Here is a 24,946-nt window from a genome sequence, read left to right as displayed (position 1 = left end):
AAAAGTTGTTTGGATGGAAGGCCCGGCTGGCTGGACCACTTGGATGGAGGATCACAACTCCATCCTTCAGTAACTTCTGATATTTTGCTGCCCCTTTTTGTTGCTGGCTATATGCCCTTTGTATCCTGACTTCTTACTTAGTGTTTGTCTTTTTATGCTATGTACCTATAGCTGCTCGATCTGACAATCTGAACCTGCCAGGCTGAGGTTTCTCCTCCCTGATCTGATTGTAATATTTTGTTCTCTCTCCCCTCGATTTTAATATAAAATAATAAAATAAGATAATTTACATAAAATTATATCATTTGTCAATATATAAACCCTAGATTCTAAAAATAAACATAAATGAGAAACCACGTGGACATACAAACTATTTGAATATTTTTATAGATTATTTCCTAGTGATATGCGGGCACAATAAATCAAATGCCGATATCCGTCATCTGCACTTTATATCTTACATAGAACCTTTCACAAGCTTCTATTCAGTTGTCAGAATTAGTTTGGTTGGTTACTATCATGATAGTTCTTTTTCTTTCTTTTATATATATATATATATATAGTTCCTCTCATCATATCTGATGAACATATCTAATTGAGGAGGTTTAGAGAAAAAAAAGTAAAGATGCAGATATTCGTGAAGACCCTGACAGGAAAAACAATCACTCTCGAGGTCGAGAGCAGTGATACCATCGACAATGTCAAGGCAAAAATTCAAGTGAGTGTTATTCCTTGTACACATTTTATCCGATTAAGTTTTCTCGATTTCCTATCTCTTATCGAAGATGGGTTTTTAATTATAGTAGTGGATTTTGTATGTTGAGTGCTGTAATTGATTGTGATGTTCCAGGACAAGGAGGGTATCCCACCAGATCAGCAGCGGTTGATATTTGCTGGGAAACAGTTGGAAGATGGACGAACTCTTGCGGATTATAATATCCAGAAGGAATCAACGCTGCATCTGGTGTTGAGGTTAAGGGGAGGCCTTTCCATCAAGGTGAAAACCCTTACTGGAAAAGAGGTAGAGATCGATATCGAACCCACTGATACCATCGAGCGGATCAAAGAGTTGGTCGAGCAAAGGGAAGGAATACCGCCCCTACAGCAAAAGTAAGTAGTTATTCACGTTGTTTTTTAGATTTTATTGTACCCCTAGTTCGTGATTTGCTTTGATGTGTTGGGATAAAGATCTGTGGTATTCGTAGGGTTGTTTGAAACCTAATTGTTCCAATATTTTTGTTGAACCATCCTTTTTCCCTATATATATTTTATTTTTTTCAACAAGAAAGATTCATAATTCCACAAATATAACGCTTATCCAACCTCAAAATCATAAAAGAGTTACCCATCCTGATAATTGCAGCTTCCTGTACTGAGAGAATGGAAAGACCTAAGCCATATATATGCCTGTGTCAAGGTGTTGAAACAACAAAATCCTTTTACTGATTTCCATGATTAATATTGTCCTGCAGGCTCATCTATGGGGGAAAACAACTGAACGATGAAAAAACGGTCAAAGATTATGGTTTAGAGGGAGGTTCTGTTCTCCATCTTGTGCTGGCATTGCGCGGTGGCTGTTAATACATTTGTTTAGAGCTAAGCAGCAGTGATAGTTGTCATTCTTCTGTATGCAGCTGTCATTCTTCTATATTCCTGTTACTTGTTGAAAGAGAGCAAATATGAATAAAGGCATCTATGCCATTTTGCTCCATGTTTTTTTCCTGTCAACAATCTTATATCTACAAATTTTCCTTCCCGATGTTTGATTTCCATATCTGCTTGGCAATGAAGAGAAATTAATGAATATAAATATAAACATTCATTTTGTTCTTTATGATATTTTATTGAGATAGTACTGCATTATTCAAATTGGAGTTTGATTGTCATGTTTTATATGGTAGAATAAATATTTGCGTGAGCAAGCTGGCTGCTTGTCATGCTGTTGCAGTATGCATATATAACAAATGAAGTGGGATGTGTATATCAACTATCTCAATCTCCATTTACACATTGAAGTAAAATCCTGCTGAGCAGTATTGTAGTTATGTACAATATGCTGTAATGTACTAATAGTTCTGTGTCATATGCATACTTTTAAAAATAAATATGTCAATATTGTTAAATGGGTAGGGTACTTTCTGTTGTAAATTTCGAATAGTGTCGATATTAGGATAGAAAAAAGCTCTATATAGCCATCTCAATGTCACATTGAATTGGACGTATGGATCATATAATCTCATGCCCAAATGAACCTAGACAAGTAATTGTTCCACTGATTTTTGTTTTACCCATTGCAAGGGTCCTTTTTTTCTAAACTTTGTTTTTATTTTAGCTCAACACCATAAGTCCACACGGAGATTGCTTATCCATCCCCGAAACCATAAAAGAGGTATCCATTATCCTATAAACCATAGAGGAGGCATCCATCATCCTTAGTTTATAGGAGCTGTCCCCTTATTTTCTTCCTCATGCACATCCTCAACGATAGTAATGAAGTCAACAATTTTTAATTTTTTTGAGTTAATGTTGATGCATCCAAATGCCAAATTTGAAAGATGAAGGTAATTTGAGTTTGGAGCAACTTTTTTTTAATTCACAAGTACACAAAATTTACCACACAACAAACACCTCTTGAATTTTGTGATCAGATTTGTAACAAAGTATTCCCCTAAAGCACCAACAATAAACATAAAGATCTATTCACCTTAAAAGCTAAGAACCATTTAGAAGAGTTCATGAGTAGTCATTTGGATTGAAAAATGAAATTAAGAAAAGATTATTCACGTAATGACTACCTCAAATTGAACTCGTAGTTTCTTATTTTGAAGCACTCATCTTATGCTAGGACTGTTATTGCAAAATCTCCCAACAAGTGAGTTCTTAAACCAAATAGTCAATTTAGCAATAATAGAATTAAGGATAAGAAATTATATTAGCCTCTCCACCTTGGCTTGAGTATAGACAACAACTATGAACTATCATCAGTGAGAAACTCCTCACATGAAGTGGAAGAGTAGGGCTCATTTATAATAGTAAGAATAGGCACACACACCTCAATAGAAATATTGGAGCATTCACCCTTGCCAACACTTCTGACAACCACACGATAGTTATAAGTTTTCTACAAACTAGGACCACTTTAGTAGTTCAACTTGTAAGCCTTCATCACAATAAGACAATATTCCTTTGAAACCCTAGGAGCCTTAGAAAGAGTAGCAATAGGGGTCAAAGGGATAGTTACCCCTATCGACATTATACAATTTTATGGAGAAAAGTATAAATCATTTCTTGAGGACTTGCCAAAGGTCACTTGATTGAGAATTAGATAAGTTTGTCAATTTCACAAACTTTTTATGGACTCTACACATGCTCTTTCTCTTGTGTTTGCCTCTCCATGATCCTTTGCTCACGATTTCAAATTTGGTGGTAATAAATGTTAATGGGTTTAAAAGCCACAAATCTACACTATCACACCACAAGATCTTCCCCTAAAAATTTGATGTAAGGAATCTCAATTGTTAATGTGGTAGAGGGTTGATAGCTCTTAGGCATAAAGATTCACTATCACACCATAGGGTCTCCCTTTTTAAAAAAAAATATTTTTTAGTATAAAATGAAAAGATTTTTGGTTGATTTTAATAAAAAAGGACTAGGAGATTCAAAATTGACATTTTGTGTCATGTAACTCCAAAATTTATAACCCACACTAGCAAGAATTAGTAATTTTCCTTTAATAAATTATGTCTAGACTTTTTGGGTAATATAGTAAATTCATATTGATCATACCTTAACCTAAAGGTTCAACCTTATAAATATTGTCATCTTTGATGCAATTTTGATGTTTTACCTTGATCTCAAGTCAATATTTGAGAACATGACTGCACCTCTAAGTTGATAAAATAAGTCTTCTATTTAGGACAACAAATATTTGTTCTTAATAGTGATTTTATTAAGATTTCAATAATCAATACACATTCTTGGTGCACCCCAAGAATACACACTATATATTATTAGACACTTTCACTCAATTCCTTGAAGTAAACTTTTAATTAATGTAGGTCAACCAAATTTGTCTTTTTAGTTCTATATCATGAAATGCTTTAGAAAATACATCCTTGTTTTCTTATAAAGGTGGGTGATCATTATTGATGGACATTTTTTGTAGCTTCAAATCTACACATTTCAAAATATCTTTTAATTCACTCAATTTGTCTAGTTTAGATTATTGAAAACAATTTATTTCCAACATAACATAATAAATCCCAAGGTCATTGCCAAAATATTAATGAGATCTAGACCTCAAAAATTTAAAATAATTTTTTCAAGTAATAAATTTCTCAATTATAATTATAATATTAATATTTATTAAAAATATACATGATAAATCATAATGAATGAAATGTTTTTTCTTGGAAACTTGAATTACCAAAATACAATTATAAAATAGTATAGTATATTTAGAATTAGGTGTTGTACACCTTATATAATGTTTATAATGTTTAATTTATTATTATGTTTGTGGTGCACCTAACATGACCTAGAAGTATTTGAATCACTAGGAGTTAATATTCTTGGGGAACAATGCTATTGCTAATCATTTAACTATCAATGCTTTAGACTCTCATTATGTTGACTTCTCTCTTGAGGATGATGTCTTCTCTTGGGAGGAATTTGTGCCCCTCACTACTGTTGAAGCTTTTATTGATCCTTCTATTGTGGTCTCCTTTGTTGTTCTGCATTAGCCTCTTGTTGGTCTATTGAAACACTCTATTGACACTACTGATTGTAACCCTGCATGGTCCCTCCCAATTGATCTCTCTTTTGATGGTCCTAATGACAATATCGCCTGGACAATGGTTTCTCATAGGTGGAAGGGGAAGTATTCTCCCCTCCCCCGAATCCCCCTTTGTTTAGGTTTGGGTGTCTCTTCGCTTCCTTGATTGGGGTTTTGGGTATTTTCTAGTTTGAAGAGGTTTTATTTGCTTTGTTTGACCATGTGTTTTTTCACTACCTTCAGGCTATTGTTTTTCAGGCCAACATCCAGTATTTTGGTGCTATTTGTGTGATCTTGATATTATTTGGCTATGTTAAGGGTTAATGCCTTGGCTAACACCACTTGACTAATCAGAAACATTCTTGGGGCTACATTATATGTTGTATGTAACATTGTGAAATATTTAATGTCCATGAACTATCACATGGGTTCACTTGGGAGAGAGATGAAGTAGGCAAAGAAGCTTTTGAACAAGCTTTGGTGGCCCTCATGAGGCAATTGGATTGTAGACAAATGCATATGGAGATCATCCATGAGGAGGCCGATCTGATCACGGAGCGCACTTCCCATCCTCATAAGAAATAATTACTTGATGGCCAGGTGGAAGTATGGCAGGAAGGAGCTATGGGCTCGGTGGAATGGCTCCCACCTATGGGCAACAAAACTCACCAGATGCTGAAATCTTATTTCCTTAGTTGTTGACTAATATGTTATAATGTCAATTTTGTTTATAAATATGTACAATAGTTGTAATCCCTATTTTTATGGAGGTGCACGTTAATTGTGTATTTTGTATATGCACCTTCTATTGGTGCCCTGATGACTGCTGAACTCAGCCTTTTTGCTGAAGCTATGTAATGCTTTTTTAATATTTAATGTGGGATCTCACATTGAGAAAATAAATTTAATTTAGATATTGGATAAATATTAATAAAGTGATACAATTATGGGGTCACTTATTTTTTAATCTCATAATATTAGTCACATGGTCATATATAAGACCACTTGGTAGTTTTGTGTGAGCTTGTTCTTATAAAAATAAATATAAGGGTAGTTATCTAAGGTTGGCTAGTTGGTGTTTTGAATCATTTTTGAAAGAGTGCAAATGTGAAGCATAATATGGGATGTGTGTAGTCATGGTTGGACACATGGGGGATGCACTCAAGAGGTTTGATGTTTCAAAAGTGTTCATGGAGGCTTTGAATATATATTATAATTTTTACTTTAAATAATATATTTGAAGTGGATAATTTTTAAAGTTGAGTTTTTTCCTGTATGAGGGTTTTCCCTAGGTATATTTTATTGGCATTTGACTGAACTGAAAAATGATTGATTGGTGAATGTGATGAAGAGACTGAGATTTATGTTTGATGACTAAGTTTTGTGTTGTCATTAATGGAAAACATGTTTTTGTAGTCATCTAAGTCTTGGAATCCAACCAGTAAGGCTTAACCAGTACAAAAGATAGTTTAACAGAGAACCAGTAATTAGGACTTCAACTAGTAAACAGTGGATAGAGTTGAATTCTGACAACTGGTACAAGTGATTCATGAAGATTTAGATGATGCGATTTAAAAAAAATTATGGATATATGCATTTGGATCTATTTTAATGATCGCATTGGCAGATTCAACTAGATAAGTGAGATTTGATGAACACAACAGGCATTTTGATGAACAATTAACCAGTAGTAATAAACACACTTTAATCGGTAAACTAGTACAGGTATTGTCTTATTTTTTATTTCTTATGTTGGTGGCCGAAATAAGTAAGGTGTGTAATGTAAGAATGAATAGATTCATTGAACCTAGGAAATTGTTCCAAGGTTGCAGCTGACTAAGAGATATTTGCAAAAAAGTGTGATGAGGTATAAAGTTGGTGTGCATTTGTAAGAGTGAGAGATCATTAGAAAAGGATGCAAATTTGATTGTGCGGTGATTATTGAAGCTTTGTATTAATGTTTTGTTGAATTTTTGGGGATCTGAAGTATATCTTATCAGACACAGAGGTGTTACATGAAGATCATTTAAGTGTTGTTTTCCTAACAGTTTGCACCAATAAAATCCCCTAACCGAGTAGGTCCTAACATGGCTTAATTTGTAAATCCCCTAAAAGGGTAGCTCTATATAAGAGTCTTAAATCCTCTTGAGAGGTTGATCCTAATAGGTCAAAGCTCCTAATAGGGCTAATCATTTAAATTACTTAACTAGGTGACTCCTAACTGAGTCTTCTCCTAACAGGGCATATTTGTAAGACCTTAACCGGTAAAGATTTATATTCCACAGATAGTTAATCTTGTGGGTATTAACTCCCATCGTGGTTTTTCTCTTCTGGGTTTCCACGTATAAATATCTTGTATTATGTGTAATTTTTATTGGGCATTTGGTTATGTGGTGATATTTATCTTATGTTTGTTAAGTTTTAAGTTGTTTAAGTTGGTGATCAAATTGATATTGTTTATGCTTGCACTGATTCACCCTTGGTATGCTATAAGAATCAGAGGACCACTTGACATGGACAAATTGAGCTCAACTGAGTTGATGGAGATTTCCACTTCCATGCAATCTCAGGCCAAGAAAAAGAGTATTAAAGAACAACAGAAGGAGGCAGAAACAATAACGAGTATAGTTGAAATTTTGTCAAGTCTCCTACCAGAGATTGATATAGATAATTTTCTTACCCCTATTGATAAGATTGGACTCGTTGTTGATATCGAAGGTGGAAATATTGTAGAGAGCCTATAAATAATTTGAAGCTATCCTTGCAACACCAGAGATGAGCACAATTGACATTGTGGAGGAGCCTGTTGGATAGACAAAGACACATGTGGAGATAACCGACACTATTTTGGAGACATGGCATAATGATTTGAAACAATTACATTCTCATTTTAGTGATGCTTTTTTGAAGATTGCATTGTAAAGACAATTAAAATCTTAGATCTATATATACTGTGCAATTTTGAGGCAAATGTTGATGTAACATGTATTTATATTTCATTTATTTAGTTCTTTGTTTGGAATTGTTGTCAAAGGGGGACTAATAGTTGAAGAGTCTGTCAAAATTTTGTATGTAAAAGTAAAGGGGGAGTAGTAGTATAAGTCTTTTGTAAGTCTTTTATTTTTGTAATAGCATGAAATTTCTAAGGGGGAGTATATGTCATGAAGTCAATTTTTGTATTGCACACTTAGTTAACAAATTTTTTCTTAAGTGTAGCCATCAATGCCAAAGGGGGAGAATGTTGACATTTGACTGAACCAAAAAATGATTGATTGGTGAATGTGATGAAGAGATTGAGATTCATATTTGACGAGTAATTTATGTGTTGTCAGTGATGAAAATAATTTTTTTGTAGTCATCTATGTCTTGGAAGCCAACTGGTAATGCTTAACTGGTACATAAGATAATTTAATAGAGAATCGATAATTAGAACTTCAATGGGTAAACAATGAACAAAGTTTCATTTCGACAACCGGTACAAGTGATTCATGAAGAGTTGGATGATATGGTTTTAAAGAAATGACAGAGATAGGTATTTTGAGCTATATTCATAAATGCATTAGCATATTCAATTAGACAAGTGAGATTTCATGAACAGAGCAGGAATTTTGATGAACACTTAACAGGTAGTGATAAAGACACTTAAATTGGTAAAATGGTACAGGTTTTGTCTTATTTTTTATTTCTTATGCCAATGGCCAACATAAGTAAGGCATGTAATGTAAGAATGACTAGATTCATTGAACCTATGAATTTGTTCCAAGGTTGTAGCCGACTAAGAGATGTTTATAAAAAGTGTGACGAGGTATCAAATCGGTGTGTGTATGTAAGAGTGAAAGAGCATTAGAAAAGGATACAAATTTGATATGTGGAATTTTCATGTATAAATATATTGTGTTATGTGAAATTTGTTTTATTGGGTACTAGATTATGAGATGGGATTCCTCTTATGTTTGTTAATTTTTAATTTGTTTAAGTTGGTGATCAGATTTATATTGTTTATGCTTGCACTTATTCACCCCCTCTTAGTGCCTTATAAGTTCATCATATTTTATTTCATCTTTGATGTAATGTTGTCTATTCAATTGCATGTAAATTTTGAATACTTGTTTACATAGATCTCTCTTTTCGGTAATGTACAAATTTTCATTACATGGTTGCAAGTTTCCTTTTAGTTTGGTATTAAAAAATTGCATGGAAATAGTATAGATATGAAAATATATGAGAGTTTTTTAAAGGCATTTTAATACATATCTGAGTGTTTTGGATATTTTGTTATAATTGGTTGGCTATAGATTTATGGGTTTGAAAAATATTTAGTCAAAAGGGATCTTGAATGTACTTTCTTATTAGGATTTTGTCAATAAAGGTTTTCAGATAACACTCTGGGACAAAATAGACCTTACTATTGGATAGAGGCTGACCAAGAGATGAAATGATATAATATTTAATTCATTTCTAAAAAGGTTAAAGAAAGAAAATAATTGTTTCGTTCCTAGCCCAAGTTGTATTTTCCAAACCAAAGGTAGTCATTTGAAAAATAAATAAAAAAATATTTATGGTAGTTTTAAAATATTTGCTATTTGAAATAATGAAAAATAAATAAAAACTCTATATAAGGGTATAGATCAATATCAAAAAGTGGTAGGTACTATTCGTTTCTACCACCGTATTTAATCTACATCATTTTTCACCATAGGTCCTATCGGTCAATGGGTTTTGTGATTCCAACTCATAGTCTGATGGGGTCCCCTATCCCCCAAATACTATTCAACTTCTTAAAACAAAAAATATAAAATGTAAAGAATCACTAATTTAAATAAAATAAAAATAATTTTTTTATCAAAAAAATAGTAGTACTTAGCTATTAGTTTTCCATTGGTGCATAAACACTTCCAATTGTTCTACTTGGGGTTTAATTTTGTACACTCTATATAGGAAAATTGGCAATTTATTAAAATAGATATAACTTTCATCCAATTTTAATATTTTTAATATCTTATAGTCAATATAAATATCTCTTTGAGTACTATATAGCAGTACAAGTTTGGTTCCGTAATTTTATTATTCCAATTGGTTTCTGGGGTCTCAAATCCAAATGTTCTTGGGTACATAATCTTGAGTATACATAACCATTTTTAAAATCTCAAATAGGTGTTGAAGATAATAAGTAGTATTATTCATAACTTGATGTTGTTAGTTTCTTAGTTTGATGAGTAGAGATAGCCAAGAACTTGTTTGATCAATTGTAGGTGCCTAAGATTGAGGGTGTGATTGTGTGAGCATCCAGGTGAGTCAAGAAAAAAAAAATGAGGGCTTACTTTTTTTCTCATGACATTCATGGAAGTTCAACTGATTCTTAAATTTGGTACTAGATAGTAATTTTTTACAGGTGTTTTTGAGTTGGACTTTAATGGTGATAGATATACAGGTTGTCGTTGATGTTGAAGATATTATTGGACATGGATTTAGGAATATATTCTCATACGGGTGATGGTTGTTAGAAATTACACTTTTTAATTGGCATGACATAATCAAGTTTGTCTTGGTTTGGTGGTGATTTGGTTTGATGTTAGGAGGTTGTTTCTTATCTCTTGAATTCTTTATTGGTTCCTTCATTGTGGTGCTTGGATGGGGAGAGCTATTTGGAAAATCAGATCTAAGGTTGATTTGGTGTTTATATCATGTGGTCTATATGATTATTCTCTTAAATAATCTCATTTTATAGGCTACTAATTTGATGATAAGTTTTCATGTATCCGTATTTTGATATATGAATTATGTAGCTATGTGAGTAGGCATGTTGGTACACAACTAAAACAAAACATGAAGTCGGGACACAATACCATGTTGCCATCAATGACAACATAGTGAAACCAACCAATTGAGTGTCAATTAAAAACAATCTCCCCCTTTGGCATTGATGACAACGCTCATGTGAAAAATGGTCAAGGTTTCATCTGTCGGTTTCATCTTGCCTGCTCCCCCTGAGTTGAATATTCATTAATGCAAAATAATCCATACTCCATATCTCCCCCTAATGTATTAAAAATTTTCTATTATTTTTCACATCTATATCACTCCCCCTTTGACATCAATGCCATAAAAAAGTCTAAAAAGAATGTCAATGATTCAAAAATTTATACAATGAATATCCCAAAAATATCTTATCGAAGCTTAACATATTTTAAAATTTTCGGATAAGCCTTTCCCAATATCTCAAGATAAGTATCCCAACTAGTTTTTAAAGTACCTTAAATAGATACAAGTCCATTTAATATATGTTCAAAAGATTCTTTCTCATTTATCTCTATCGGTGTGGGCTTTCCCACCATATCCACACATTCTTTCTTATGTACACTGAGTGAATCCAACTAGGGACTCACTAAGCCTCTTAGAATTCTGGCTCTTCTTATAATTTTGTCTTTTTCCTTCTCAAGAGAAGAAATTTGGTTTTCCAAATTCAAAATTTGACCATCAATGGATGTAGTCAATGATGTCAATCTATCAAAAGAATTAGCTATATTTGTAATTTTCTCCTGAAGTTCTTTTATTTTCTTGTCCACATTGACTATAAGAATATCAATAATACAACAAATGCTATAAATATTTGTACTCTTCTTTATAGAATTATCTATCAGTTTTAGTTTTTCATCAATTTTCTTCTCAGATTGAATCAGCTAATCAAATGCAACTATCTTACCCTGAGAGAACCTCTCTAGTGCTTGCCGGTTTGAAATCTATTGTAAGGATTGAAAATCCTTTGAAACATGCTCAGTAATTATTTTAACTTTTCCAAATGGGCTCGCTTCATTGTCAATCTTGCATTCCGAGACTAGTTTGTGTAAAACAGTGATTGATCGATCAATAATCCCTTTATCCATAGATCCCTCCTTCATTAGTTTTTGTGTTACCATCATCATCAATTCAACAGGATTCATCTTTGTTATGTTTTTCTTTTCAACCTATGAGGTGTCAATTGATAACAATGATGGACCAACTACCGCTTCCCTGCCAGATTCCCCTTTCTTCTCATTTGATGATTTATCCTTTATAGCTTCCTCACTTACACCGGTGGCTTCGCCACTTGGTGGAGTCTCCGTAACTGCTGGTTTTTTCTGTAGGAATCATAAACTCAACCTGTACATTTGTATCCATAGGACTGATATCTCAATATAAGTATCTTGTACATAATCAGCCTTTTCACTCTTTGTATTAGCCAGTATCTTAATATTTTTCTATATACTAGAATCTACGGGGGGCTTGATTTCCAAGTTAGCTTAATATTTTTCAAAACTAAGGGTGAATTACCCATAATCCCCTTTCCTTTTCCTTCAATTGGGGTGTCTATAGTGTATGTATTTGATTATGATAAAGTAAAAAATCCCGTATTCTCTTCAAAGAACTTAACCCATGCCTTTTGAGTCCTTTATTATTTCATTTACCCTTCCTAGCATCAGACTAGTTATTATATGTTTTCAATTAATTTTGTTTTTTATCTTCCACCTCAAGTGTCCTTCCCATTTCCTCTAGGGCAATAGTAACACAAACAAAAAGTAACTCTTGAATTTTAATATGCTTATCTTCTTTCACAGTTGAGAGTCTTCTAGCATCTAACATATTATACAATTCAGTCGGTATTTGGTTTTCAATTTCTATTAAAGATTTCTTATAAATATCCAAATATAATAAGACTACTTCCTCTACCTCTCTTTTCTCATCATCCTCTAATTTTTCATAATAAAACTGTACATTCTTTAATATGCCATCCTTAGTGATTTCATCTATTAATTTTGCACAAGGTTTAGGTGGAACATTACCAGATTGAATAGCTATATCAGTTTCATTCTTCTCCTTTCTCTTTGTAGTACCAGATGCAGTTGAAGGTGTTGCCTTTGGTTCTTGCTTCTGTGTTATTATTTTGAGTGTAACCTTACTAACTAGTTTCCTTTTAGCTTCTACTTTTGTTTCCTCTATTTTCTTCCTAATAACCCTCTTGAATGCCAAGGGTGTGTCATCCTCAGATTCAAACTCTGTAGTAACAGATTCAATGTATACTTTTGGATTCTTCCTCTTCCCACCTTTCTCCGGGACAACATCAATTAATGCTTTGATGTCCAGTGAGACCTTCTCAGCAAATTTGCTTGCTTGTCCTTCCCGTTTCTCTCTCTTCTTTCAGTTGAACTCTGTTTCAACCTCACATGTTTTCTGTTGTGCAGTTCCATAGGGTATCTTTGCCTCATCAATAGGTGCATCAATCAACATTTTCTCATAAGCATCAAGAATCAATGAATCCACTTCATAGCCCATTTATTTAATCTAAACCTTCTAGGGCTTAGCATATGTTAGTTGAATATTTTTCTAGAATACGCTTAGGAACCCTTACCCTAGACTTTATAGATTTCTAGAATTCTTTTAAATATCCCTATACCTTATCATCTCTCTGACGTCCTAAACCAATAATTGAATAATTCAATTGTCTCCCTACCGGGATGTCAAATTTCCATTGTCTTTTACCAAAACTAGGTGTATCATTCACGAAAAACAACAATAAATAGACTATCAAGTTTTCATACTGAAAAGTTCCCTTCTTTTCTCCCTTAATGTTTTGTAGGTTTATTAATAACACATCTAACATCCAACCGCATAGATCCAATTTCATAATTTCTCTCATCATTTTGTATGCAACCAAAATGCATGAACTGGAAACAAAATTCTATCAATTTGACTGAGTTACCTTATACCTGATGATCATGCTATCGAATTTGACGTCCATGTCAGTAATAGTGCATACTCTCATAGATCTCCTGTCTGATGTCACACCGGTAATTTTGTTCATGAAATCATTTGAAACCTTCTTATCTAGATGTTTCCCAAGAGATGGTAAACTAGTAATTGCCCTGATGACTTCCTTGGTGATCTTGTTAGGTGTATCTAACTAGATAAATTCCCCATGTACTCTACTCAAAATATACCTAATCATCTCATCTTCAATGTGTTTGTATGCCAGTTTGATCTTTCCAAATTCTCCAATCAGCTCACTCATGTACATGCCCTTAATTTCTTATGTTCTTAAGTCCTCAATGTGACAACGTATGTATGTCCTAACATCTTCAACATACACAAATCCCTCTGGAACAGGAGAAAATGCTCCAACTGAATCTACCAGGGTAGCCACATCTGCATACCACTTGAAAATTAGCTTCGGGCGGTCCTTGATCTCTACTATAGTTGGGTTTACAACAAAGATAGGAATAGAAGATGATCCCACTTCCATGTTTAAAGATAAATACCTATTGATCATTTTTTATAAAAACCCTTAACAAATTCTTCCAATCATCAGTGAAATCACTCAAGTAGAAATCTAATTTCTCTTAAATGCCTTTGAGTGCTCTTAATTGCTCTTGATCACTCTGAAATTTATTTGAATGCAAGGTGATCAATAATGAAGTGAGTTAGACCTTTTAACCTCCATGAAAAACCCTAATCTTCCATTGACATAAATGACCGTCGTTTAAAGACATCCAATTTCGAATAGAATATATCCATGCCGGATAAACATCTCTAATGTTTGGAACATCTTCCAAAACCTCTTCCCGGGGTATATACAGCATCTTCATGAATTTTCCCTACCCCTAAGATATCTGCCTCAATTACTGGATGAGATATCTTCCGTTGCATAGGCAACCTCCTCTGTCGAATAAGTAACTAGGATATTTCTATCTGATGGTTATTATTTTGTTTTCCTAACCCATCTCTGAGTATGATCTTGCCAGATTTCACTAACCTTCTCTTTCCCTTTCTCATTTGATCCTCCATTACTAACCGGTAGATTTCTGCTTCTACAAAATTTTAGCTATATGTCCAACCTCATTACATGCATAACATGCAACACTGTTGCTTTGAATTGCCTTGCTAAAATTGGTTAAATTGCTTGACCTGCACTGATTAGCCATATTTCCAAACTTTCCACATGCATAACATTTGACATTCATTCTACAATCTTCTGTCTTATGACCATACTTATTGCATTTAGATCATTTACCTGGAGCAGAATCAAAGTTTTGATTTGCTCTGTTTTTACATTATCTAGCCATGTGACCAAATCTATTGCAAACAAAACATCTACCATTTAATTTAGAAGCATTAAATTGCCTTACCAGTGCCTTATGGTTTTGATCTTCATTAAGAGTTCCAAAACTCTTTCTTTGCTCAAATCCAAGTCCATTGGAATCTCCAATCTACCTTTGTCTCTTCAACAAATCATCTAGCTATGCTGAACTAATCTTGAATTTTTCTTTATACTCACATGCAATAGTTAAATATTCTCTCAGAATTATCATTTGTCTCTGAAGCTCTTGTTCATTGCTCTAGGATTGTACTAAATCAGTTCTCAACATATTATTCTCACGAACCAACCTCCCACATTCTTCAAATTTGTTCTTCAGGGATACAACAAGATTTTCTTCCTTTTTCTTCTAGTCCTCAATCTCCTTTGACATCCTCATAGTTATAACTTGCATTTCAGTTTTCATAACCATGTTCTCCTAACTTAATTTCTGACATTGTTCCTTAAATGCATCTTTCTCTTCATCATCCCAACTTTGCAAAAGTTCCTTTCTCTTAGCCTAAACAAATGATAACCTCTCTTGTAGGACAATAATGAATTATTTAGCAGAATTCAATTTATCTTGTAGCTTTAAATTCTTCAACCTTTCAGCATCATAATCTTCAAGTGCCATCTCAAGTTGCTTCTCTAAGGTCATGTCCATGGATTTCAAATTCATGATATTCCTCAAGTTGTTAAACTTCCTCTGAGGCACAAGGCTCTGATACCAATTGTTGGAATCTAATAACACTGAGAGGGGGAGTGAATCAGTGTTATACCAAAATGATCAATTTTAGCCTTATTAAAATATGCATACACCAACCGGTATACCGGTACATACAGAATTGAAAGAAGTAAAGAAACCAATAAGACAATCATAACACACATAATTATACATGAAAAACCTCAAACGGGAAAAAATATGGTGGCATTTGTGACCCACAATATCAATTCACTAGCCATATGAAGATATATTAAAAAATATGAGGGGCCTGCACCTGCAAGAAGGCTTACAACCTAGAGAACATTGCTCAATCACAAAAAGGAGTCTCACTAATTATATATAAATCTAGACTACAATTTAGAGAAGTGATGAATTATTAAGATAACATCTTCTATGCCTGAATACAGTTCCGGTTTAAGCTCTATCTGTTCCGGTCTGAAACCCTAAACCATTTACTGGAATAACCCTTACATAAATATCCACACATACATATAATCTCTTTGATATATTTCACATCATATTACATTCGCATATCCATAATCTCCTATATAAAAAATGATCTAGTCCAACTGACCTATATACCTTATGCAATTTTCATGCCTTATGTCATCTTACATAGATAATTATAATATTAAATTACATGTGGGCTAGATAACTTAAATACATGAATATCAATATCAATTATCGATGTTGGATCCAAAAGATTTCGACCTCCAATACTGATAACCATATTGTAAACCATGTCGGCCTCCAATACCAATAACCAAAGAAATACTTATGTCCTACTAGTGCCAGTGTCGGTGCCAGTGTAGTATCCATGAAATGCCTACCAGTACACAATTGAACCAAAACATGAAACCAGAACACAATACCATGTTTCCATCAATGACAACATAGTGAAACCAACCAATTGAGTGTCAATTGCCAACATTAACCTCTTAATTTTGTAAATTTTGTTTACAAATTGAATAAGACAATTAGGAAATTGAATTTGATAAACAAAACACTTTTTAGATCTAAGATAGCCGCTACAAGCAATTTTTACAAATTACAAGTTCAATTTTAATTTTAAAAGCTAGGGTTTTGAATGATTTAACCACTAATTTTGTAGAAATTTAAACTTGCAAATGAAAAATATACAAATTTGTTCAAAGGAAAGCATGCAAGATGTCAGGTTCACCAAAATGTAATGTGGTGAAATGTGAATGAGAGATCAAGAGGAAAGCTACCCTTTCCCTCCAAGGACAGATGAGATTTTCACTATAGATTTCTCCTCAAACACTTTTCACCTAGTTACATTCAGAAGAGGAGAGGAGAATTCACTAGATTCAACCTTCAATGATAAAGATTGAATTCTGAATGAAATGAGAATGATGAGTTGATCCTCTCTTCCTTATTTGAAACATAAAGATTGATTCAATTATGTAGTGCAAAAGTGAAAAAGAATTGATTATAACTTAAGATCAGAATATGGGATGAAGTTGTGCACCTGGATCTGGCAATAATATGTTGAGACAAAGTTGTCTTGCGAATTTGAGGAAAAGTTTCTCGGATCATGGCGAGAATGTACACGGTCCTCCAAAAAATTTGTGAAACAAAAAGGGTTTTTCTGCTCTGCTAATGGAGCCCAAATCCAAAAGTATAGTTGCGCACATGGAACCTACACACAAAAAATAGATTAAAATGGGTTGGGATTGGGGGTTTACCTTTAGGTCAAACCCTAGTTTTGGAATTAACCAAGTAATTAAAGAAAGTACTTGCAAGTAGATGTAAATGAAATACTGAATTGTAAATCACCGCAAGGGAGATTGTAGTAGCAATGTTGATGGAAATGCTTGTCTGGAATTGAATATTGGAATCGATCTACTCTTCAATGGTTGAATCCTTGACTTGAATACCACACCTAGTCTTGAAGGGAGACTTGAGATGTTGAATGCTTGGAAGGAATGCTTGAATTCTTGAATGCTTGATTGCTTATGCCACTTGATTAATTATTGCAACTTTTTCCAACTTATTGAGCTTATACAAATGAGAGGACAAATGCCCCTTTAATACATATTAATGAATTTGATTTTCATCATAGGTCGATGTCGAGGGAGTTTTATTTATCATTACTTGCATAGCCCACAATGCATTCTCTAAAAATGTCCTTCTCCAAAATAGGGTGAGGATAGGGACATGGCCATGCCTTTCATAGGTGGGACAGGGGCACCATGCCCCTGTCTTACCCCTTTCTCCAGGGCACAATGTGGAAATGGTGATGTAGAGGCCAAGGGAGACGCTGATTCCGATGGTTGAGTAGTCTCTGGTCTTTGTTTAGGCTAGAGAATTCGATCTCCCATGCATTAGGATCCTAATGTAGTTAAAAATTGCTAGGGCCGTAATTTTATGACACTACAACTTCTTTGAAAGAGAAAGAGAAGGAAATAAAGAACTCAAGTCTTGTGATGAGTTGCAGTGTTGAGAAGAAGGATGCAAAAGTTATACTGGATGATGACATGAATTTGAAGAAGGATCCTTTGGATGGGTTTATTAACAAAATGGTATTAGTTGGCAGTGAATTTAGATTTTTGGTGGCAGATAAGATGAGTTCTAGTGGAAGGAATAGATTAGATATGTAGAAGAAAGATGGTGGTAGTAAGAGACAATGTGTAGGTATGAAGTAATGAAAAAGGGGAGAAGAGGAAAAGAAGTTGGGGAATTCAACTGAGTTATTGAAAGGGGTAAAGAGGAAGAAATTTGTAGACAAAGATGGCATTTGGATCAGAAATGCGGATGGGGTCTATATTCTAAATCCTTTTCAATGTTCATGAGTTGCCTCTCATGGAAAATATTTTTCCACCTGGGGTGTCTGATGCAGGAACATCCCTAGTCGTGGAGCAATCTTGCATCAACCAAAAATATTTTTTCTTTTCAGTTGTTCTTGTTTTGTGTTACTTCCTGAATTTGCTAGTAGTTCTTCATTTTTCATTGAAGATCGGATTCTTGGCTTCCAGATGTGTTCCTATTTCTTTTTGTATATTTACTATTCATTTGGACTCTTTTCCAGCAAGTTATTGCTTTCAGATTGGTTGTTTCCTGGTTCTAGAGTAGTTTTGAGTTTAACAACTTGTTGAAGATTTTTTCTCTTGCAGAGCAATTTCTTGACTTGCGGATCTAAGTGGCATTGTGCACGATGTTCATAGACCCTTGGCCAACCTTCCTTGGTGGTCTTCACTTCTTTATTATCTTTGGTAGAAGTGATCTTTATTCTTTGTGTCCGACCTCTTTTACACATTTCATTTTTTTATTTTTGGAGAATGTGATCTCTTGTGGTCGACCTAGATGTGTTCCAGATTCTATTTATATTGTTGTAACTGATCCTTAGAGGAGCAATGAAATATTGTATGAGAACGATTTATATATTATGTTGTTTGGATACCTCTTTGAGGTTCCAATATATTGAAATATGAATTGTAAGTTGTTCTAGGACTGTAAGTCTACATATATAACGGATGTTCTCGAACATTTTATGATGAAACTATAATGTTGCAGATATTTGAATCAAAAATTTTCTCTATGTTTTGTTTTTTCTTCTGTTGTGTTAAACTTACAATTTATAACATGGTCTAAAAAGGTATACAATACCTTATCCCAACACCATCAAGTCAAAGTTCCTCAATAAGGCTTATATTATTGTTAGGCATTGAAGGATAAGAAAATAAATTATAAATACAATGAACATGAGAATCAAAAAATTATTTACCAAGATGCGAGTTAGAAACTCTTGAAGGATGGTGATGTGAAGGATATGTGTCCAAAGACTCAACATGAGTTTTAGAACAACAATAATTCTGTATGATATCAACATGCCTACAAATCATCCAGATTTAAAGAAATAATATTATCTTGAAATCTTCAATATATGTACTATTACTATGTATGTTGGTTTCATGTAGAGGTGATTCACATTATAAATCTTTTCTTACTATATGCTCGTCATTGTTACAAGGCATATGATCATCATGGAATGTGTGAATAAAGGAACTTAGAATCATATCTAATAGCATAGGATAGACACTAATCAAGTCAATGAATGATGGAAGAGATGAAATATGGCGGAGTGAAATCTCCATAGAGAAGACACTCACATCCATAGTATAAAATTATATTTGTATATGAACAATAGATGTATCATATGATATGAGAGATATGCCAAAATTTAAAATAAATTAATGCAACTTAGGGAGGGAAAAATATCTAATAAGTTCCATAATGATGGGATATTAAAGATAAATCACTATGAATTTGCTAACCCTAAGGGAAATATATAAGCATATAAAAATAAAAAACCTAGACATATCTAGATATTAATGAAAAATAGAATTCTATTAGACTTAGAAATATTTATTAGAAATATTAAAGGTAAAATAAGGTTGTGGAGGATCAATTGAGTTCTCCAAATGTAAAGAACAAGAAAATTTTCTTAAGTTTTATTTAGGCAAATCCAAATAAATGAATAGACAGAAACATAGTTTACCCAAACTAATAAATGATGCTACTAGGCAAGGTTGATAATCTAATAATTAATCAATAGAATTGAATATTAAATAAGTATACTTATCTCTAACAAATGAATACATAGATATATGTTAGGATCTGAAAAAATAGATTTGACATCAATAGTTCCCTTGAAAATAAAAAATATTTGTTGAAAATATGTAGTGACAAGTTTATGGATTAGGGACAAATCCATGATTATGGATCTATATTGCACTTTCAAACTTGTAGTATATAATATGTAGACCATTTTTCTTCACTTTACATCATGTTTCTTGTCTTTGTGTATGGTTAATATATATGAATTGTCAATATTTATAAATACCTTACCTATCTCAAGGGGACATGTTCTCCTTGGTCAATATGTATAAATAATTGAAAAAACCAATCTCTAATCCTACATATGGTCTTATGATGCTTGTGTAGAACAAAAGTCATTTTTGTATGTATATTAAAAAAGTGAGAATCCAAATAATAATCAGATAATGCTTTAGATGTGGAGATGATTGAAATGAATGCATCAAATTTCTCTAAATACAAGGACATAGTAGTAGACTGTTCAAATTTATGTTTAATTTAAAAAAATATTCAAGTTGACAATTAATTAAATTTGAATTTGGCTGGACAAGTTTTTTATTTTGACAATGTTCCAATGCTTACAAATTTGTTTTAAAATAAAATAAAAGTTAAATAAGAATGAATAATTCTATAAAAATATATGTAAAAGATAGATTGATCGTATAAAGAATGAGATGATTTAAAAAAAATATATCATTTAGAATTAAATGAGAAACGACGTGGACATACAAATTTCACGTTACAACTATTTGAATATTTTTATAGATTATTTCCCAGTGATATGCGGGCACAATAAATCGAACGCCGATATCCCTTACTCTATATCTTAGATAGAACCATATACATGTTCCCCTGATTTTATCTATGCTACCACCTTTCACAAGATTCTATTCATTTGTAAGAATTAGTTTGGTTGGTTACTATCATAGCAGTTCTTTATCTTTTATAGAACCATATATATATGTAAATATGTTCCGCTGATCATATCTGATGAACGTATCTTATTGGGTAGCTTTAGAGAAGAAACTAAAGATGCAGATATTCGTGAAGACCCTGACAGGAAAAACAATCACCCTTGAGGTTGAGAGCAGCGATACCATCGACAATGTCAAGGCAAAAATTCAAGTAGGTGTTATTTTGCGTGCACATTTATCGAATTAGGTTTTCTCAATTTCCTATCTCTTATCGAAGATGGGTTTTTTATTATAGTAATGGAATTTTTATGTTGAGTGCTGTAATTGATTGTGATGTTCCAGGACAAGGAGGGTATCCCACCAGATCAGCAGCGGTTGATATTTGCTGGGAAACAGTTGGAAGATGGACGAACTCTTGCGGATTATAATATCCAGAAGGAATCAACGCTGCATCTGGTGTTGAGGTTAAGGGGAGGCCTTTCCATCAAGGTGAAAACCCTTACTGGAAAAGAGGTAGAGATCGATATCGAACCCACTGATACCATCGAGCGGATCAAAGAGTTGGTCGAGCAAAGGGAAGGAATACCGCCCCTACAGCAAAAGTAAGTAGTTATTCACGTTGTTTTTTAGATTTTATTGTACCCCTAGTTCGTGATTTGCTTTGATGTGTTCGGATAAAGATCTGTGGTATTCGTAGGGTTGTTTGAAACCTAATTGTTCCAATATTTTTATCGAACCATCCTTTTTCCCTATATTTTATTTTTTTCAACAAGAAAGATTCATAATTCCACAAATATAACGCTTATCCAACCTCAAAATCATAAAAGAGTTATCCATCCTGATAATTGCAGCTTCCTGTACTGAGAGAATAGAAAGACGTAAGCCATATATATGCCTGTGTCAAGGTGTTGAAACAACAAAATACTTTTACTGATTTCCATGATTAATATTGTCCTGCAGGCTCATCTATGGGGGAAAACAACTGAACGATGAAAAAACGGTCGAAGATTATGGTTTAGAGGGAGGTTCTGTTCTCCATCTTGTGCTGGCATTGCGCGGCGGCTGTTAATACATTTGTTTAGAGCTAAGCAGCAGTGATAGTTGTCATTCTTCTGTAAGCAGCTGTTATTCTTCTATACTCCTGTTACTTGTTGAAAGAGAGCAAATATGAATAAAGGCATCTATGCCATTTTGCTCCATGATTTTTTCCTGTCAACAATCTTATATCTACAAATTTTCCCTCCCGATGTTTGATTTCCATATCTGCTTGGCAATGAAGAAATTGATGAATATAAATACAAACATTCGTTTTGTTCTTTATGATGTTTTATTGAGATAGTACTGCATTATTGTAAATGGAGTTTGATTGTCATGGTTTATATTATTATATGGGTAGGGTAGTTTATGTTGTAAATTTCGAATGGTTTCGATATTAGTTAGCAGGGTTAACAGAATACTGTAATTTTTGTTGATATACTGTTGAAAAAGTTGTGTAGAGAGGCTTTAAAACTAATAATCAGAGACTGGAGTTGATTCTATGATGCAGGGTAAGCGGAATACTGTAAATTTTTGTTGATATACTGATGAAAATAATTGTAGAGTAGGGTTCAAAGCTGAAAATCAGACTGTAATTGTATCGGTTTTTTCTATAATAATAGAATCTGAAATATTTACCGATAAAAAAAGCTCTATAGCCATCTTAATTTCACGTTGAATTGAAGTGTGGATCATATAATCTCATGCCCAAATAAATCCAGACCAAGTATGGTATACACTGAATGGAGATGCACTTAATAGAAACACTTAATCTAGGTGCACTACTGTTTTGGCATTAGTATTTATTGATGAATGTCTTTTGCACAAAAACATTATTTTCTCTATCGTTAGTACATTTTTTTTTTAACATAGAATGACTGCAATGCATTGCACAAAATGTTATTCACATTTTAGAATCACGACACTTGAAAGTTTATTTATATCTAAATAGAGATATTTTAGTAGAGACAACAACTATGAACCACTTTCAATGAGAAACTCCTCACATGAAGTGCAAGAGTAGGGCTCTTTTCTAATAGTAGCAATAGGCACACACCTCAATAGAGTTCTTAGAGAATTCACCGTTGCCAACACTTCCAACAACCACAACATTGTTCTAAGTTTTCTACAAACTAGGACGACTTCAGTACTTCAACTTGTAAGCTTTCATCACAATAAGACAATATTCCTTTGAAACCCTAGGAGCCTTACAAAGAGTATCAATCAGGGTCAAAGGGATAGTTACCCCTCTCGACATCATACAATTTTAGGCAGAGAAAAGTAGAAAAGTAGAAATCATCTCTTGAGGACTTGCCCAAGGTCACCCGATTGAGAATCAGATAAGTTTGTCAATGACATTCCTCTACACCTCCATCCACAACTCGAAGAGGAAAATTTCACTTTTCCACAACTCCAAGAGGAAAATTCCTCTTTTCAAAAACTAAATGCTTTCCTCTACCCCTCCAGCCATAGTTCCATGAAGGAATCATCCTCATCATCCACATACGGGCTACTTCATCGATCAATGGATTCTCCATTGTAATTTTTCCATATCCTTCATTCGTTGTATTCTCCCTCCCACTATATAGAAATTTCACAAACTTTTTATTGACTCTATACATGCTCTCTCTTGTGTTTGCCTCTCCATGATCCTCTGCTCACCGATTCAAATTTGGGGGTAATAAATTTCAAATTTTTACATCGTAGAGGGAACTCTTGAGGTTCTAACACACGTTGATAGCTCTTTGGCATAAAGCATCACTATTACACCATAGGGTCTCCTCTTTGTCTTTTTTCTGTTTCTGGTTTTGTATATTTTGTTTTTATTATTAAATGAAAATAATTTATATTGATTTTTATAAAAAGTCTAAGAGATTCAGCTTAGAATTCTACTCTAGATGTCCCTATTCAGAATTGAACTTGGGTCTTCATAATGAGAACCCAGTGTTTTAACCAGTTAAGCTCAACCCTTTGGACGTGATTTTCCTACTATTAAATTAGAGGGGTACTTGAAGAGATTTGAATAGGTAGGGGTGAAATTGATAGGCCTAAAATTGTCAAATGAAATGAATGGGAATTAGACAACATATTTAATGCAAAGCTTAACCATATATCTAAAATGTTCATATTTATCAATATGAAAATTAATGTCTTGTTCATCATCTAGATGATTGGCCAATTTCTTGTGTATCTACTAAATATATAATGTAAAATATAATATTCCTACATTTACAATTATATACATTTTTTTAATATGAAGCTCTAGCATTTGAAGGATAGTTTATTTTCTTTTGTAGTTTTTTTTATATTGCCAATCATTTAGAGACATAGACTTGGTAAATTGATAGAGTTTTTTTTCTCATATTGATATAGGTTTCCATGGTTCTTAATCACCATTTTAAGAGAATACTATATGTGAAAAATTTTCCACAATTTTTGTGTATTGATTAAAAATTCATTACTTTTGAGTAATGAATTTTTTAGAAGAAAGTAATTCAAATTTAATATTTGTTATTTTTTTGAGTTGAAATTGGAGAACCTATATTAGTTGATTTGATTTAGGAGTAACCCTAAAATCCATTCAATCATATGCTAAATGATTTGACATTTATCTAAGTTAAAAATGTTAATCAGTTATCCATAATTCTTTTAAGTGAAAATGCTCCTACGGTAAGAAAAATTTGTATTGAAATAAAGGCACATGATAATATTTGTTGCATGCATATTCATCAAAAACTAAAATAAAGTGCACTCTCTTTATTGAAAAGGTTATA

At 33.2% G+C, this 24,946-nt stretch overlaps 1 protein-coding gene across 2 annotated transcripts; it reads left to right on the top strand.

Annotated features, from left to right (window-relative positions):
- Positions 1-625: 625 nt before the first annotated feature.
- LOC131855815 (uncharacterized) lies at positions 626-22,355 on the top strand. 2 transcript variants are annotated; one of them, XM_059212028.1, is made up of 5 exons: positions 626-718; positions 851-997; positions 21,256-21,348; positions 21,480-21,739; positions 22,098-22,355. In XM_059212028.1, the coding sequence occupies exons 1-5, from the start codon at positions 626-628 to the stop codon at positions 22,204-22,206; spliced, it is 702 nt and encodes a 233-aa protein (XP_059068011.1). In that variant the 3' UTR covers positions 22,207-22,355. The 2 variants fall into 2 exon arrangements, with proteins under 2 accessions (XP_059068011.1, XP_059068012.1); XM_059212029.1 differs by lacking the exons at positions 21,256-21,348; positions 21,480-21,739; positions 22,098-22,355 and adding an exon at positions 1,473-1,581 and having other exon boundaries at positions 851-1,110.
- The last annotated feature ends 2,591 nt before the right edge of the window (positions 22,356-24,946 follow it).

This window comes from Cryptomeria japonica, chromosome 10, assembly GCF_030272615.1.
Source record: "Cryptomeria japonica chromosome 10, Sugi_1.0, whole genome shotgun sequence".
NCBI classification, from domain to species: Eukaryota; Viridiplantae; Streptophyta; class Pinopsida; order Cupressales; family Cupressaceae; genus Cryptomeria; species Cryptomeria japonica.
This window is presented reverse-complemented; position numbering and strand designations above follow the sequence as displayed.